General features: G+C 52.4%; 1 protein-coding gene across 15 annotated transcripts in view; it reads right to left on the reverse strand.

Annotated features, from left to right (window-relative positions):
• Window positions 1-15721, reverse strand: part of LRRFIP1 (LRR binding FLII interacting protein 1) — a 137995-nt gene that overhangs the window by 83114 nt on the left and 39160 nt on the right. For 2 of the 15 annotated variants that reach the window (XM_039228637.1, XM_039228638.1), the window contains exon 1: window positions 1039-1285. The exons of 12 other annotated variants lie outside the window; for them this stretch is intronic. In XM_039228637.1, the coding sequence (XP_039084568.1) occupies window positions 1039-1104 (66 nt within the window). In that variant the 5' untranslated portion in view covers window positions 1105-1285. Of the gene's footprint in view, window positions 1-1038; window positions 1286-15721 lie in introns of those variants that run through there. One more of the 15 variants, XM_039228633.1, reaches the window with a different exon arrangement.

A 15721-nucleotide genomic window follows, 5' to 3' on the forward strand; every position in this document is an offset into this window, starting at 1 on the left:
CAGAAGCTTTAAAGTGAGGCCATAGGAAGACACTAAACCGGACACTGAAAACATCCACCGGATGATACTCACCAAGGAAGGTAAGTTTCAAGTGTTATCCATCAGAATCTGTTTCTACACCTCGCCCTGGCTTACCATAAACTCTCCAAGGTCAGGGCAATCTTATCTACCTTGGATCCTCCACAAATTCCCAGTAGATGATTAATTTCTGCCTGATGAAGGAGGGACTGTGTCCGCCTCCCTTTTTACCAAGGCTTCCAGAAAAGCCCAGGGGGTGGAAATCTAGGGTCTCTCTAGAGACCTGTAGCACTGACGCACCCCTTTGCCTTCCTGTGTTCCCATTCGAAGTCAACCACAAGCTGTGAAAACGCGGAATAACAAACCTTTCCCACCTGTCCCCACATACAGAATCCCAATCCTGGGTACCGAGCCGGGTAATCGCAAACTCTGGTGGAGAGAGGGTCCTGCCCAGACCTGGAGACCCCAGGAGACCAGCCAGAGTAGATGTGGTGACCGGGGTCCTGGGTACTGGGAGGGAAGGGGCTGAGCCGCACTGGTCCTGAGGTCCAGAGCAGGATAAATGGCCCAAACCACCCCAGCCACTGGACGTGCCAGCCGCAGGGGGAGGGCACCGGCGGCTCTGGGCACCAGGTCCCAGGTGCCGGATTTTGTAAACCACCAAACCAGCAGCTGAGCCCCAAAGTCCCAACCACGCGCAGGTCTGAGCCCTGGGCTGAGTCCGCCGGCCGCCGTCGCAAGCGGGCTGAGCGCTTCGAGAGAGGGGTCTCGGGGAGGGGGGTCCCAGGGAGGGGCGGCCCCGTCCGGGAAAGTGCGTTGAGGAGGCACCGGCGCCGGAGCGCACCCCGACCGCAGCGCCGCCCCGGCCCGCACCCCGTCGCGCGGGGACGTCGGTCGCAGGGCGTGCCGGCCCCGCCGAGCGCACCCGCAGCTCCCCGCGCACAGAGGGCGGCGGCGAAGGTGCCCCCCGCCCGGGGCAGCCGGGAGCAAACCCAGAGTCTCGAGGTGGTTCCGTCTTACCAGCCTCTGGGCTTCTGGGCTCAGACAGTCTATTTCCTTGTTCTGCGCGGCCGCAGGGTTGGTCATCGTGCCGGCCTGAGGTCCGCGTCTCGCACAGCCGGGGAGGAGCCCCGGGCACGTCCTGGGGGCCGCGGGCCGGCGGGCTCTCAGCGCGGCCGCATCCCGGGCGGCGGACGGCGGTCCCCGGACACGCGCGGCGGGAGCTCGCCCTTCCCGAAGCCCAGGCGCCTCCGCCTTTCCCGGGCGCGGCCGGGGCGGGGCGGGGCGCAGGTGGCCGGCGCCGGACGGGCCGGGGGCGGGGCAGCCGGGGCCGAGGGGCGGGGTCCGGCCCCGTGCGCGCCCCGCCCCGGAGGGCCCCCCCCACCTCCCGCGGCGCCCCCAGCCGCGTCCACCCGGTGCGCCCCGCACCCCAGCTGCGCGGCTGTCAATCACCACCCACCCCCCTCGGGGCGACACCGGAAAGGCGGAGGTGGGGGGGGAAGGGAGGAAAAGACCCCGCCGGTCCGCCCGCAAGCCCGCCCGGTGCCCGCCCAGAGTCCGGGGCGCGCGAGTTCGGGGGCGGCGGGAACAGCGGGCTCGCGGAGGAGCGCTCGCGGGGCAGGGGTCTGCCTGCGGGGGTGCCTGAACCGGGGAGGGGTCCTGGGGGGAGGAGCCAGCGCGGAGCCGGGTCCCCGCCCCCGCCCCGCCCCCCGCGGCTCCCGCCCCACGACGTCCTCCAAATTCGCGCCAAACTGAGCTTCTGAGTTCTTGGCCCCCTCGGCCCCGAGCAGGGCAGCACCTGCCGGCGGGGGCACCCCGTTACCGCGTCACTCCGAGAAGGGGCTTCCGGAACCACGAAACTGCGTCGGCCGCGCGGCAGAGCGGGCGCGCGCGCGGATCCGGGGGCCGCGCCGTCGGGGTCCGGCCGCAGGGGGGTGCGAGGGGGGCGGCGCCGTCGGGGTCCGGCCGCAGGGGGCTGCGAGGGGGGCCGCGCCGTCGGGGTCCGGCCGCAGGGTGGGGCGGGGCGGGGGGAGTCCCCTCTGTCGGGGTCCGGCCGCAGGGCGGTTCGAGGGGGGCCGCGCCGTCGCCCCGTCTCCTCTCCTACCTCCTGCCCAGAAGGTCCTTTTCGGAGAGACCACCTCCCCGCCTCAAAACGGGGACTTGAACAGAACCGCCGGGCCTAATTCTCTAAAAAGGCGGCCCCAGAAAGTGCCGGGGGACCGCGGATGCGCACTTCGGGGTCAGCCCAGCCAGTTGTCGCCGGCCCTTCCCCGGGCGCACCAGGCGTCAGAGGAGGGGCTCGTGAAGGACGGGGTTAGCCCGGAGGCTGGGTGGGCACGGGAGGTGCTGAAGGACCCGAGGACCTGACCGAGGAGGGGGCAGGGGCCACCGAAAAGGGAGGCGAGCGGACGCCTTGACCGACGCAGTGGGGGACGCTCCCCAGGCCTCCCTCTGACGGAGGCGACCACGGCGCCAACTCTGATGGGTGATGTCAGGTTTGGCCAAAAGAACTTTGAAAGGGATGGAAACGCCTACCTTCTCATGCCCGTTTCCTCCTTATCCTGTACCTCTTTCTAAATCCGTTAGTGTGCCACAGTTCTGGATTCTCGAAAGTTAAATTCATTGCAGAACAGCATTTTAAACTGTTCTACATAAACAAGTGTGGACACAAACCAGTGTCGCTGCTCAGCCCGTCTCTTCCCAGGGTCCCCAGAGTCCCCACCCAAGGCACCCAGGACTTCCTGTCCTCCTTGAAGGCAGGAAGGAAGCAGGGCAACAATGAGTTGGGGCGCCTGGGTGGCTCGGTCCGTTAAAATCCTACTTCAGCTCGGGTCATGATCCCACGGTTGGTGAGTTCGAGCCCCGCATCGGGCTCTGTGCTGACAGCTCAGAGCCTGGAGTCCACTTCAGAGTCTGTGTCTCCCTCTCTGCCCATCCCCTGCTTGTGCTCTGTCTCTCTCTCAAAAATAAATAACCGTTAAAAAAAAATTTAAAACAGACGAGTTGAAACGGCTGAGAACTGGGAGGACCAGAGAAGCCACAAGAGGGGGCTGGCTGCAGACGTCCTGGGCCGCAGGACACTGTCCGGGAGGCAGAAGCAAGGAGCTGACTACTTTTCCTCCTAGGAACACACTAACAACACCAGCAGTAAAATAACACCAGTCTGTGCGCAAGAGATTTCTTATTCCTATTCTTATTCTCTAAGTGGTAGCACATCAGAGAAAACTGCTGATCCAACGTCCTTACAGGTGGGAGGCTCCTCCCTTCTGAGCGTGTCTCCGTCCAGGAGTCCTGTGAGGGGGCAGGTCCCAGGCCCGGGGCAAACGTCAAAGTCTATACTGTAAAAGGAGCCCTGAATCCATGCTTCTTGATATTATTATGCAGATCCTGGAGCCCAAGCATAAAGTGCAAGGGGTCTAGTCGCCTTCTGTTGATTGTGATTATAAATAGGTCTCTAATGAAAAGGCCCCCCACTGAGGCCTCCTTTCCAAGCAGGACATTTTTTTTTTTATTCTTAGCGAGGCCACTTGGACTGAACTTACAAACTTGTTTCCGGCAATTGCAGGAAAACGTGGAGGACAGGGGTAGAGCTGTGCAAAGTGACGCTCTGTAGAATGGGATGCACTCCAAATACACATTTCTCCCCCGTGCTCACAGCTCGAAAGACAGCTTGGCAGAGTTACATACGCTCTTTCCCTTGAAGAAGACAAAACCAAAACCACCTGAGCGTCAGGTGGGAAGAAAGCAGACAAGAAGCCCCAGGTTTCCATCCTCTGGAAGGTGGGCAGGAGAACCCCGGGGTGTCTTTGAACGGGGCGGAACCGCATGAGGCGGGGGTGGCCATCAGTCTGGACTGGGCCAGGGCTGCCCCAGGGTCCTTATAAAAGTAGCTGTAAAGGTTAAGAACGCAGGTCCCATTTCCCCCCAGTTCCACAATGTTTTGGTCAAGGTGCCGCTTCTAACAGGTGGACTCTGGATTTCAGGCCCCTTCCCAGCTGCCAGGCAGTTAAGGGCCTGCACGCAAATGTGCAGTCAGGACTTGGGCCCGGGAGCTCTGTGCTGAGGGCTCATGGGCGCCCTGGACTGTCTCGGGCATTCCCTGAAGCCGCCAGGCTTGTGGTCCTCTGTGCCCCCTCAACGAAAGTTAAATGTCTGAAATCTAAAAAGCTGTTCTCCGATGTACAGTAAGATTATAGGCGGGATTTAATTTCTGAAGGGACTCCTGAGAAATGAGGCAAAGGTAAATAGATCAGCCTCACTTTGCTCTGGGAACAGCGAAGCAGAGCTAACCAGCAAATGCCAGGACACTTAACCGACGTGGCCACACCCAAACTAGTTTACTCATCTCCATGGTGTTGGGTTTGTTGCTAAGTTCGCGAGCTTCGCCTCCAGCTGCGGTTTGGTTCTAAGTGCTGGAGCCACAGCGACCAGCCCTTCCTGGGATCCTGGCACAAAGCAGAGAGCAGATGGTGGGGGCGGGGGGTGCTCTCGGCCTCCCCTCGAGTCAGATGACTGACACAAAACCAACTTTCTCAGTCAGTCAGCCGTAACTGCTGTTTTTTGCGAACATGAACCGCTATTCATATTGATTACAACAAAATGAACATCTCTAAGTCCTTCTATAAACAATGAGCTTATGTTTTTGTTATTACTTTGCATGGACCCTTTTGATGACTATCAGAGAACACTTTGTATTAAAAAGCTGGCTTGTGAAATGATTACCCAGACTTGCATAGCATCGGCCAGTTGATAAAGCACTTTATATGCACACCGAGGCCCACAAAGGTTGTATAACTTGTCCGTGGACCCACGTTGGAAGAGTGAGGCCAGGCTCACTAACCCAAGTCCCCACTAAAAGTCCGAGTCCTTAGCATCCAGCCCACAGCACAAACCAGCACAAACAGAGTGGCCCCCCCTCCCCCCCACCACCCAGGGGTCCTCACTGGGAACAGACAGTCAACAGCCACGGTGAATGTCCTTAGTTGTCTCCCTGGGCTTAGCCTGGACCAGTGACCCCAGCTTCCGCTCCAGGGGTGCAGACAAGGCAGTGCACACACCCAGATCAAAGGCCTCATTGGCTCTCCCAGAAAGACTGAGGGCATCTGATGGAGGCCAGACCCTGCCTGTCATCTGCAGAGAAAGCTGCACCCCACTGTGCAGCAAACATAGCTTGTGGGCCAGAATGTCGACTGTCCGCTGCGGTGGACAGAAGTCCAGCACAGGGGCAACTAAAAAGAAGAGTGAGATTGTTTCTTGCATCGAAACGGCTCTTGCTTAGGGAGCACTCACCTGTGCTGGGTGTGATACAGCCACACGCTTCCTTCTCTCAGCTGCCTATGACTTGGTACTTAGCCTCCCCTTCCCTGGGAGTGGGCCCTTCCGGAATGGGAGCGTGTCCTCACCTTGGAACACGGTGGGCACTTCCTAAGTGATGGGCGCTGGGTGGATGATTCTCCTGATGAAATGGAGGACTTTCACAGGTTATCATTAACTCTCATAGATCTTTTTAAAAAAATTTTACTTAATGTTTTATTTATTTCTGAGAGAGAGAGAGAGACTGCATGAGCAGGGGAGGGTCAGAGAGAGAGGGGGAGACACAGAATCTGAAACAGGCTCCAGGCTCTGAGCTGTCAGCACGGAGCCCAACGCGGGGCTCGAACCCATGAACTGTGAGATCATGACCTGAGTCGAAGTAGGACACTTAACCGACTGGCACCCCAACTCTCATAGATCTTAAGTATCTTCTATTTTCATAGCAATTGGGAATAGAAATTCCCTTTTAAAAATGGAATGTCTTTAGAAATTTTTTTAAATAGCTACCTAATACCCAGTGATTCATCATACTTCCTCTTCATCCAATGCATCCTTTGGATTTTCTAAGGCAGGAGATGAGTTTGGGTTTTGGGTGGACGGCACTGGAGGGGCAGAAAGGTGACAGACCCCCCGGTACCGTCACAAGTGTGAACGGGTTAAAGGTGACGACGAAAATGGGACCCGGCACAGAAGGGGAAGGAGGCTAGAGGAAGGGAAAGGGGCTCCAACACGTAGGAGGAGAGAGATGTGTCAGCAACGAGCCAGGACAGACGGGGGTGGTCAGAGAAACAGAGAAAGAGGCGTGTCCTGAAAGCCCTGTCCGCGAGCTTCCCCAGGAGGCTGGTGTGAACACACCCGCGGTACACGAGGCGGAGGGGGTGAGAACACGGCGAGGAAGCCTTTAATTTCCAGCTAGAAAAACATCGGTATCACACGCTGTTGTTAAAACTCTACGATTAAGCATTTTCAGCGATTTGGGCATGTGTGAGAACAGGCAGCTTGCAGCCTGGGAGGAAGGAGGAGGGCTCAGGGGAGGGCTCGGTGGGGACGCGTGTTCATTTGTCCCTCTCTTTTTTGGGGATGGGAAGCTGAAAGGTGGGAGCCAAGGGAGGCTGGGGGGGGGGGGAAGGGGGTGGGGTGGGATGGGCCTGAGAGACTCTGGTCCAAAGGGTCATGTATAGAGACTTGGGGTTTGGCCCTGATTCTGAGCTGAATGGAGATGAGACACCAAGTGGCCAGGGACAGATGACAGGGAGTACAGTCCCGGCGCAGGGAGCTGAGGGGGAGGAACCGCAGGAGGAACAGAAATCGGTGGGCCTGCCGCGGAGCTGCCTCTGGCCCAGCCAGGTCCATGCTCCTCCCAGTCCTGAGCACAGAGCCCTTCCATGAGCTCCAGAGAGCCCAACAGTGCTGTCACAGGGTAAAGTCTGACCCACACTTAACATAGTATCTAATTTATTGTACTCTGGAATTAAGTTTATGTCCCAGAGTGCCCAGGGATTTTCCATAGCAATCCTGGGGAAAAAAAAAAAAAGTATCAATTTTTCCATTCCATCTCTCAGAACTGGTGATCCTGAGGCCAGACCAGGGACGTGAAGGATCCCAGAAGAATCTCCCATCTATCGTAACCAAGGAAACAGCCACATTCACCTTCAATGAAGTACCTCTTAGGAAAACCAGTTGTGTCTTTCGTGAGCACAACACACCGCGAAAATCAACTGATTCTTTTCTTTTTTTTTTTTTAAATTTTTTTAATGTTTTTTTATTTATTTCTAGGAGAGAGAGAGAGAGAGACAGCATGAGCAGGGGAGGGTCAGAGAGAGAGGGAGTCACAGACCGAAACAGGCTCCAGGCTCTGAGCTGGCAGTCAGCACAGAGCCCGACGCGGGGCCCGAACCCACGAACCGCGAGATCATGACCTAAGTGAAAGTCGGATGCTCAACCGACTAAGCCACCCAGGCGCCCCTCAACTGATTATTTTCTAAGAATATTGAAAACAAAACAACCAAAATCCATTCTGTGTTTCTCAGCTATAGAGGGATAAATTGTGAAAAAGCCCCTAAGTTAACTCTACAGAAAAGAAAAAATATATCTATATACGCTCTCTGAATAGTCCATTTAAAAGGCTTTTGCTCACAATAAATAGTGACGGGAACTGCTTTGCTCTCGAGAACTGCGTTCACCAGCTAATGGAATACCCCACCAATAAGAAATAAACCAAATGCTTCAATATATTCTTAGGAATAGAATATGGTGATTAAATAAATGAAGGCAATGCTTTCTCTAGATTCTCACTCATTTATTTGGCTTAGACCTTAGTATTCCTGCCATGAGTTTACTGTGCTAGAAAGGCCAAAACGTAACCATAGGCAGATGCACAGAGCAAATCTTTCCCCTCCAGAAATCCATCAGGCTACAGATGTGACTGACAAATGTCATTCACAGAAAAGAGGTGTGGGGGACACAGGACTTTATGATCTGAATTTAAGCAGTACCTATGGCAAAAGGGGAAATTTAAGGGCAGGTAAGATGAATTCAAAGGTTTAAAAATCAGGCATTCCCACTAATAAGCAGCTTGGCTTAAAGGCAACCTGACTTAAAGACAGACAAGAACATCAGAAGTGAGCCACCTTCTACCCCAAGGTACGGAAATTCCTAAAATAGCATCCCTAAAGTCATCTTTCTAAAGAAAGGAGTAAATCGTATATAATAAAGACCATCTCACACACTTCAGCATGGCACTAAAAACACAAGCCCACACCCTAATATAACACGATTCCCCTCTGCCCTCAAGTCCCTGAAATGCAGTTCAGAGATAAGTCATCAACTATTATATTCCAGAAAAGTACCAGATTATGATCGACTCCTTTATCATCATTCTACATGAACTGTGTATCTTTCCAGAAGACTTCAACATAGAATCAGAAAGTCTTACCTTTGGAAAAATGAATATTTTAGATGAAATTCAAGGGACGTTTAAGGAGGAGCCCAGACCAGCAGTCTGAAGAGGCATGTTTGGCACAAGAGTGGAAATTCTGGAATAACTGGAGATCAAATAGCCACTCCTGACCACGTCATCTCCGAGTACCAGCGAAGAGGTCAATTAAAGCACCTTTATACCTAACATCTCATGGGGCTGCTTAGACCCGCCTTTGCATAATGGGGGGCGTGGTTCTCTGAGCTCACTGGGGCCTTTTGAATTTTTTTTAATGTTTTATTTATTTCTGACAGTGAGAGAGAGAGAGAGAGAGAACGTGAACAGGGGAGGGTCAGAGAGAGAGGGAGACACAGAATCTGAAACAGGCTCCAGGCTCTGAGCTGTCAGCACAGAGCCTGACGCGGGGCTCGAACTCACAAACTGTGAGATCATGACCTGAGCCGAAGTCAGATGCTTAACCGACTAAGCCACCCAGAAGCCCCTCACTGGGGCCTTTTGATATGCTTCTGATTTCAGCTACTCAGATCATATTGAAGCCCCCTCCTTTTATCCCCACTTCCATGGAGGCATCCAGGATCAAATGTGGGGTCAGACTCTGAGGAAACGCTAACATGAATAGAGAGCAGGGCTTCTTAGCCTCGACACTAGGGACACTGGGGGCCACGTCATTCTTGGTGCGGCATCTGTCCGGTGCCTCACAGATGTTCAGTGGCATCCTTGGCCTCCGCACTAGATGCCAGGAGCACTCTCCGCCGTAGTTGTGACAACCCAGAATGTCTCCAGATACTGGCAAATGTCCTCCGGGAGGCAAAATGTCCCCAGGTGAGAATCCCTGATGTACAGGGACTTGTCCCTTCGCCAAAGGTGCCCACACTCTAGAAGCACATTGACTTATCGACTTACACAGGGGAGTCGCGCTCCAACAGATTCAAACCGAACACATACAGAAATCACGGTCAAGAACAATTTCAACTCGCCATCTAAGATCTAGGGCCCTCTGTTTTCTTTAGGAGAGAACTTGGAAGCGAGGCTAATTGTTGTAGCGGGAAGAGCAAGGCAGCCCGCACCAGACACCCAGAGACAGAAGGCGGGAGCTCCCCAGGGGCGGGAAGTCTGAAGCTGAGACCTCAGAGGTGGTATGGTCACACCAAGGTCAAGGGGGTGACAGTGGAAGTGAGAGCCTTGCACGGGGGAAGGTCCAAGAATGGGGCTTGGCTTCTTGGCCCCTCTGGGCAGGCGCCATCCATCACAGAGGGTGAGAAGGTGCTGAGGGGTCAGGGCTGGGGGGGGCGGCACCAGTGACTCGCAGCCAGAGGCCACAGTGACTCCGGCAGAAAGCCCTCAAGCTCTGTTTTGGCTCCATCAGGAATCCCTGGTCTGCTGCTTCTTGGCGTGTAGTTTCGGGCCCTCTAGGGAACCCCCCCCCCAGCTTCCTGTGTAGAATGGGGGTGATGCAGCCACCATGCAGAATGGCAGGTCACGGTGGGCCCCCAGGAAGGCATGAAGGGCTTGCAGCACATTGTAGCACATTCTGTCCTTTCTAGAAGCACCCAGATTATTCTTCCTGCAAGATAAGGGACTCCAGAATTGCAGTTTATCTACAGGTTTAGAGAAGCCATGGGTCAGTCTCTGCCACTTAATTAGTTCGGTTTAAGGCTTTAATCAGCTTTTCTGGAGCTCTCAGAGAGCTGTGCCCCCTGGCAGGCAGCTGCCCCCCCCCCAGAATTCTGGCACGGCCTTACAGTTCTTCCCACAGCCAGGCTTTCGGTGCTCTTGGCCCTTAGACAAGTATATCATGAATACGGCTAAGTAAAAACGTACACATACAGACAAAGACTGGAAGGAAATAGAAAATAAACAACACAGCCGAGCCACTCTATTCAAGTGATAGCATTGTGGGAATTTGATTGCTTCTCAGAATCCCTTTAGATATTATTAGAATGTTCTTCTTCTTCTTCTTTTTCTTTTTTTTACATAATAGGTTAAGGAACTTGAACTTTATTCAGGAAGCAGTAGAGGACCTACTGAATGCATCTGATCTCAAGAGGGAAGAGGGAGGTAGTAGGATTGGACAAAGAAGCTGCAGGCTATCGAACAACTTGAAAAATCACCCTCATTATTCCGAAAATGTCTTCGTTGGTCTATTTACTCTTCAAGATTAACTTGAGAATCACCATCAAACTTTAAACCAGTCTTGTCCCCTAAACTGGAATTTTATTTGAATTACATTGTATTTATAAATAATTTAAGGGGATGGATTCACATCTTTTCAACACTGAGTTTTCTCTTTTGGAAAAACAGGTACGTCTCTCTCCATTTCACAATCTGGTATGTCCTTCAGCAAACTGTAATAGGTTTCTTCACCGAGGTCCTGCATATTTCCTTGTTCCTCAATACTACTTTGAATTTTTTTTCAATGTTTAGTCATTTTTGCGAGACAGAGACAGAGTATGAGATGGGGGTAGGGGGGCAGAGAGAGAGGGAGACACAGAATCTGAAGCAGGCTCCAAGCTCTGAGCTGTCAGCACAGAGCCCAACACGGGGCTAGAACCCATGGACCGTGAGATCATGAGCTGAGCCGAAGTCGGATGCTTAACCAACTGAGCCCTGCAGGCGCCCCCTCAATACTACTTTGGATGGGCTCTGACCTTTTTGCCATAATTGAAAAAAATTACTATTGTGGGATATGCCTATGCTGTTTTTTTAAATATCATGATGAAAGACTTCATTGAACTCTCCCCATTAGACTGATTTTTTGGATTAGATGTACACATAATCCACAAGTGGTTACAAATTCTACCTTCTTCCCGTCGTTACACTGCAGATTCCTTTAGCCTGTCTGAATGTCAGAAACGCCACCTTAGGAATATTCCAGCAGCCCTGGTTTACTGGTGTCCTCTAGGCTTAGGGAACTAGTAAGGACAGAGCAGTGTGTGAATCACTGCTTTTGCGCTGTAATAATACAGCCAGACTCTTGTTAGAATTTAAACAGCATTAAAGTTGCCAATAAAGGAGCAGAGAATCTGGTCAGTCACCTGCTGAACCACCTGAAAGGAAGCAGATGACAAGTCTCAGAACAAGACACTCTTGGCTAAAGGCTGGAGTCTAATTTTGACCAACAAAAGATAATCAGGCAAAGCAACTTGAAGAAGGCGTAGCACTGAAGCTGGTGTGAAGTTAATTACTCTTGTCATTGGTGTCAGAATACAATTGCTTTCTGCAGGGGCGAGGCCGGGGGAGGAACACACCAGTTCAGGTTCTAGGGCAGACTCTGCGTGGGAGGGAAGCTTCCCCTAAACTCACTGCTGGTCCTGGGCCAGTTAGCCAAACCCCTCTCTGTGCCTCAGTGTCCTCATCTGTAAAATAGGAGTAATGATGTTACCTACTTCCTATGGTTTATAAGTAGCAGATGAGTAATTATTCGTGATCAGTATTTAAATACATAAAACACTAGCCGTAAATGCAGTGCGGATGCCTGGTCTGTGTAATGCACGATGTTACAAAATAATTCAGGGGGCGTGTAATCTAAATGTTATGTATCCAGTCACTATTTACCAAGGGGCATGGGCGTTAACTCTTGTCCCAGATCAACCGCCTCCTCCCTACGTGCCTTCCCGCTCCGCACAGCATGGCTCTGCCCTTGGCCTTCAGCTCAGAACGCACACGTGACCCCTGGCGCGGGGCAATGTGTAAGCTGGCTAAACCCTTAGAACCACACTACTCACTGGGATCTGAAGTCCCGGGGCTCCCCCACGTTACCTTCCCGAACAAGAGGCCGGAACTTGGCCACAGTTACTTTCTTCGCAGTACCCGTCGCTTCCTACTTGCGATTCTGATCTAGATGCGCGGCTTGAATTTCACAGGCCAGATAAGGAGGTATGAGTGTGTCTCCAACGAATGGTATTATGCAAGAGAAGCCGATGAACTTATCTTTTTGGGTAAAGGGGCTCTCCTATCAAATAGGTTTTTGAAAAAGAATAAGTTATCTGCCAGGGTGGGGCCACTAACAGTGTTAAAAAGATAAAATATTCAGAGATTTCAGCTCTAATATTCTACGATTGTTTGAAGTATACATCCTACGTTTAGAATAAAACATCACGGAACTATCTTTATCTTTGGAAATCGTTATCTCTGGAAGAAGGCAAAGGGTGCAATGTAGTGAAGACCAGGAGAAATCTGGGAGAAAAGGCTGGGAGAGGGGCTGTCCAAGTGCTGGCGGCCACGGGTGAGCATTTCCAAGGGGCCTGAGCCAAACGTCCATGTTGGCTTCATAATATCCAGTAAGATAATGATAACAAGGGACTTTAGTGAAACCTTGAAAATAATATGTAAAGCCAAGTAAGCCACACGCAGGAGGACAAATAGTGTGTGATTCCACTTACACGAGACCACCCCCAGAATGGTGAAATTCACAAAGGCAGAAGGTAGATTGGGGGGCGCCAGGGGCTGGGGAGGGGCACGGGGAGTCAGTGTTTCATGGGGACAGAGTTTCAGTTAGGGGAAGATGAGAAAGTTCTGGAGACAGATGGCGGCGATGGCTGCACTTAAGAGTGTGAATGCACTTAAAAACAGTTAAGATGTGGGGCGCCTGGGTGGCTTAGTCGGTTAAGCGTCCGACTTTCGCTCAGGTCATGATCTCGCGGTTCGTGGGTTTGGGCCCCGCGTCGGGCTCTGTGCTGACTGCCAGCTCAGAACCTGGAGCCTGTTTCAGTCTGTGACTCCCTCTCTCTCTGACCCTCCCCTGCTCACACTGTCTCTCTCTCTCCTAGAAATTAAAAAAAAAAAAAAAATTAAAAAGGAAACAGTTAAGATGTGAAACTCCATGTCATGTGTAGTTTACCACAACCTAAAAAATAATGCCAAAAAAAAAAAAATCCTAGTTACTGTGTTTATGCAGTATCACAAAAGGAGGAAGAGGAACGTTGAGTGTGGAGTTTTTCCCCAGAAAACAGAAGTAGGATGGTGTGAGGTCCGGCCGTCTCCACGTGAAACTGGCCATATGAAAGATCCGGAAATCCACGCGGGAGAAGCTTCCAAGTATGTGACCAGGCACGTCTGTCTTAAAGTCATCTCCCTGCCACGCGCTTTCCATGTTTGCAGTTCATGAAGGTAGAAAGGGTTAAGTCATCATGACCCTACATGAATGTTCAGACACCATCAGTAAAATAGAACAATCAGGGATGGGCAGGTTGGCTGTCCATGTGGACAGCTGCCAATTTGATTTAAAAAAAAAAAAGGCAAGGGGCACCCGGGGGGCTCGGTCGGTTAAGCAGCCAACTTCAGCTCAGGTCATGATCTCACGGTTCGCAGGTTCAAGGCCCGCATCGGGCTCTGTGCCGACAGCTCAGAGCCTGGAGCTGCTTCAGATTCTGTGTCTCTGTCTTTTCGGCCTCTCCCAGGCTGTGCTCTCTCTCTCTCTCTCAAGAATAAATACACATTAAAAAATATTTTTTAAAGACAGGCATCAGGCAGATACTGCTTGCATTAAGTCTCACATTTAAGCCATCTTACACAGGAAAGCAATGTGCAATAGTAAAAATTTACATTAATCAAATTCATAGAAACAGAACGAATGGCAGGTGGGTGCCAGGGGCCGGGGGAAGGAGCCAGTGGGTGGCTTAGCTGGGATGGACCGTCAGTTTGGGGAGCGGAAAGAGTTCTGTGGAACGGCAGTGGTGACGGCTGTATACCAGTGTCAGTGTACCAAGTGCCGCTCCACGGGACCCCAGCAGGAATTAGATGGGGCATTTTATGTTAGGCATGTTTCCCCACGTTAAAAAATAATTTACGTTAACATTTTACATCAGAAGAAAATGGCCAAGTCAGCCTTGGTCCATCTACTTTATGTCCAGCTATACAAATGGTGTTTATGACAAGTATGAACAAAATGGGAAATGCTCCGATAACGCTGAGTGTGCACACACCTGTGCACACACACACCCGTTTGTGCACGCACACACCCACACACCCATAGCAGTCATGAAAAAATAAATCACCACAAAGACCTTAAGGAAATACATCGAAATAGAGCCCTGGTTGTCTTTATGTTATCAGGAGGATGCCGATAACTTTTGTTTCCTTTTACTCTCTGATTTTTTTTTTTGATAAGCACGTACTACTGAAAACATCTTTTTAAATTTATTTATTTTTTGAGAAAGAGAGAGAGAGAGTGAGGCAGAGACAGAGGGAGTGAGAGAGAATCCCAAGCAGGCTCCACACCATCAATTCAGAGCCTGATGTGGGGCTCGGACTCACAAACTGTGAGATCACGGCCTGAGCCAAGATCAAGAGTCAGACACTCAACAGACTGTGCCACCAGGGGCCCTGAGCACATACTACTTCTTAAAGGGGGGAAAATAACACCAAGTTCATTTTCATCTGTAAGTTTGTTTGAAAAGAAAGGAAGGAAGAATGGAAAGAAAAACCTTTCTGTTCTGTGACTCAAGAGGCTTTTAAACCTGAGGGAGGGAAACCGTGATGAATCAGGCTGCGGCCACGTTGACTTCTTCTCTGCTTTTGTGTGATGGACGCCTCCGGCACGCTGGTGAGGGCCCGTGGCCATTCTCAGAAGCATATGTATATTTTTAATTTTAATGTTTATTTATTTATCTTTGAGAGAGAGACAGAGCACGAGCAGGGGAGGGGCAGAGAGAGAGGGAGACACAGAATCTGAAGCAGCTCCAGGCTCTGAACCGTCAGCACAGAGCCCGACGTGGGGCTTGAGCTCAGTAACCACGAGATCATGACCTGAGCTGAAGTCAGATGCTTCACCGACTGGGCAACCAGACGGCCCTCAAAATAGATTGTTAGATCGTGAGGCAGCGTATCAGCCGGGGCCCAGTCATGTTAACACAACACTGAGTGCAGGGGCCCCTCTGGCCGGGTGCTGGGGGACTGAGGAAGGGAAGGGGCTCGGGTAACACAGGGCAGCGACCTTGGTGACGACACGGGCTGGCTGACCCGCTCCAAGGCCAGGCAGACCCCCCTCTCCCAGCGGGGTGTCTTACAGTCCGACAGGGCTGAGAGCCAGGCTGACACACACTGTGGGCTGCGCCCTGGGGCCCGTTGCTGGGAGACACACCGAGAAACAGGAAGCGGCCGGGAGGAGCCGGCGAGCGGGCTGGGGAGGCCCAGGGGCTGGGGAGGAAGCGGTGGGGGCTGAGGGGCTGAGGCTTTGTTAGTGCTCTCGGGGGCACGAGTTCACGTCTGTCACAGTGTCGTAGGTGGTGTGTCCTCTCCCCAGCCGCCTGCAGCCACTGGGAAGTGAGACACAAGCATCCCGGGTTTCCGTGGGTGACAAAGTCACAGACACTTGTGATTCGAGCGAGGGGTCCGGCCTGTATTTCACGCCGGAGGTAACACTGCTCTTTCTTCCTATCCAATCTCGGGGGTCACTGACATCTAACCGAATGCCCTTGGGGGATCTGTGGGCCCAAGGTTAAGTAAGGACCT

This window comes from Hyaena hyaena, unplaced genomic scaffold (genome assembly GCF_003009895.1).
Source record: "Hyaena hyaena isolate Hyena2069 unplaced genomic scaffold, ASM300989v1 scaffold_31, whole genome shotgun sequence".
Taxonomy (NCBI): domain Eukaryota; kingdom Metazoa; phylum Chordata; class Mammalia; order Carnivora; family Hyaenidae; genus Hyaena; species Hyaena hyaena.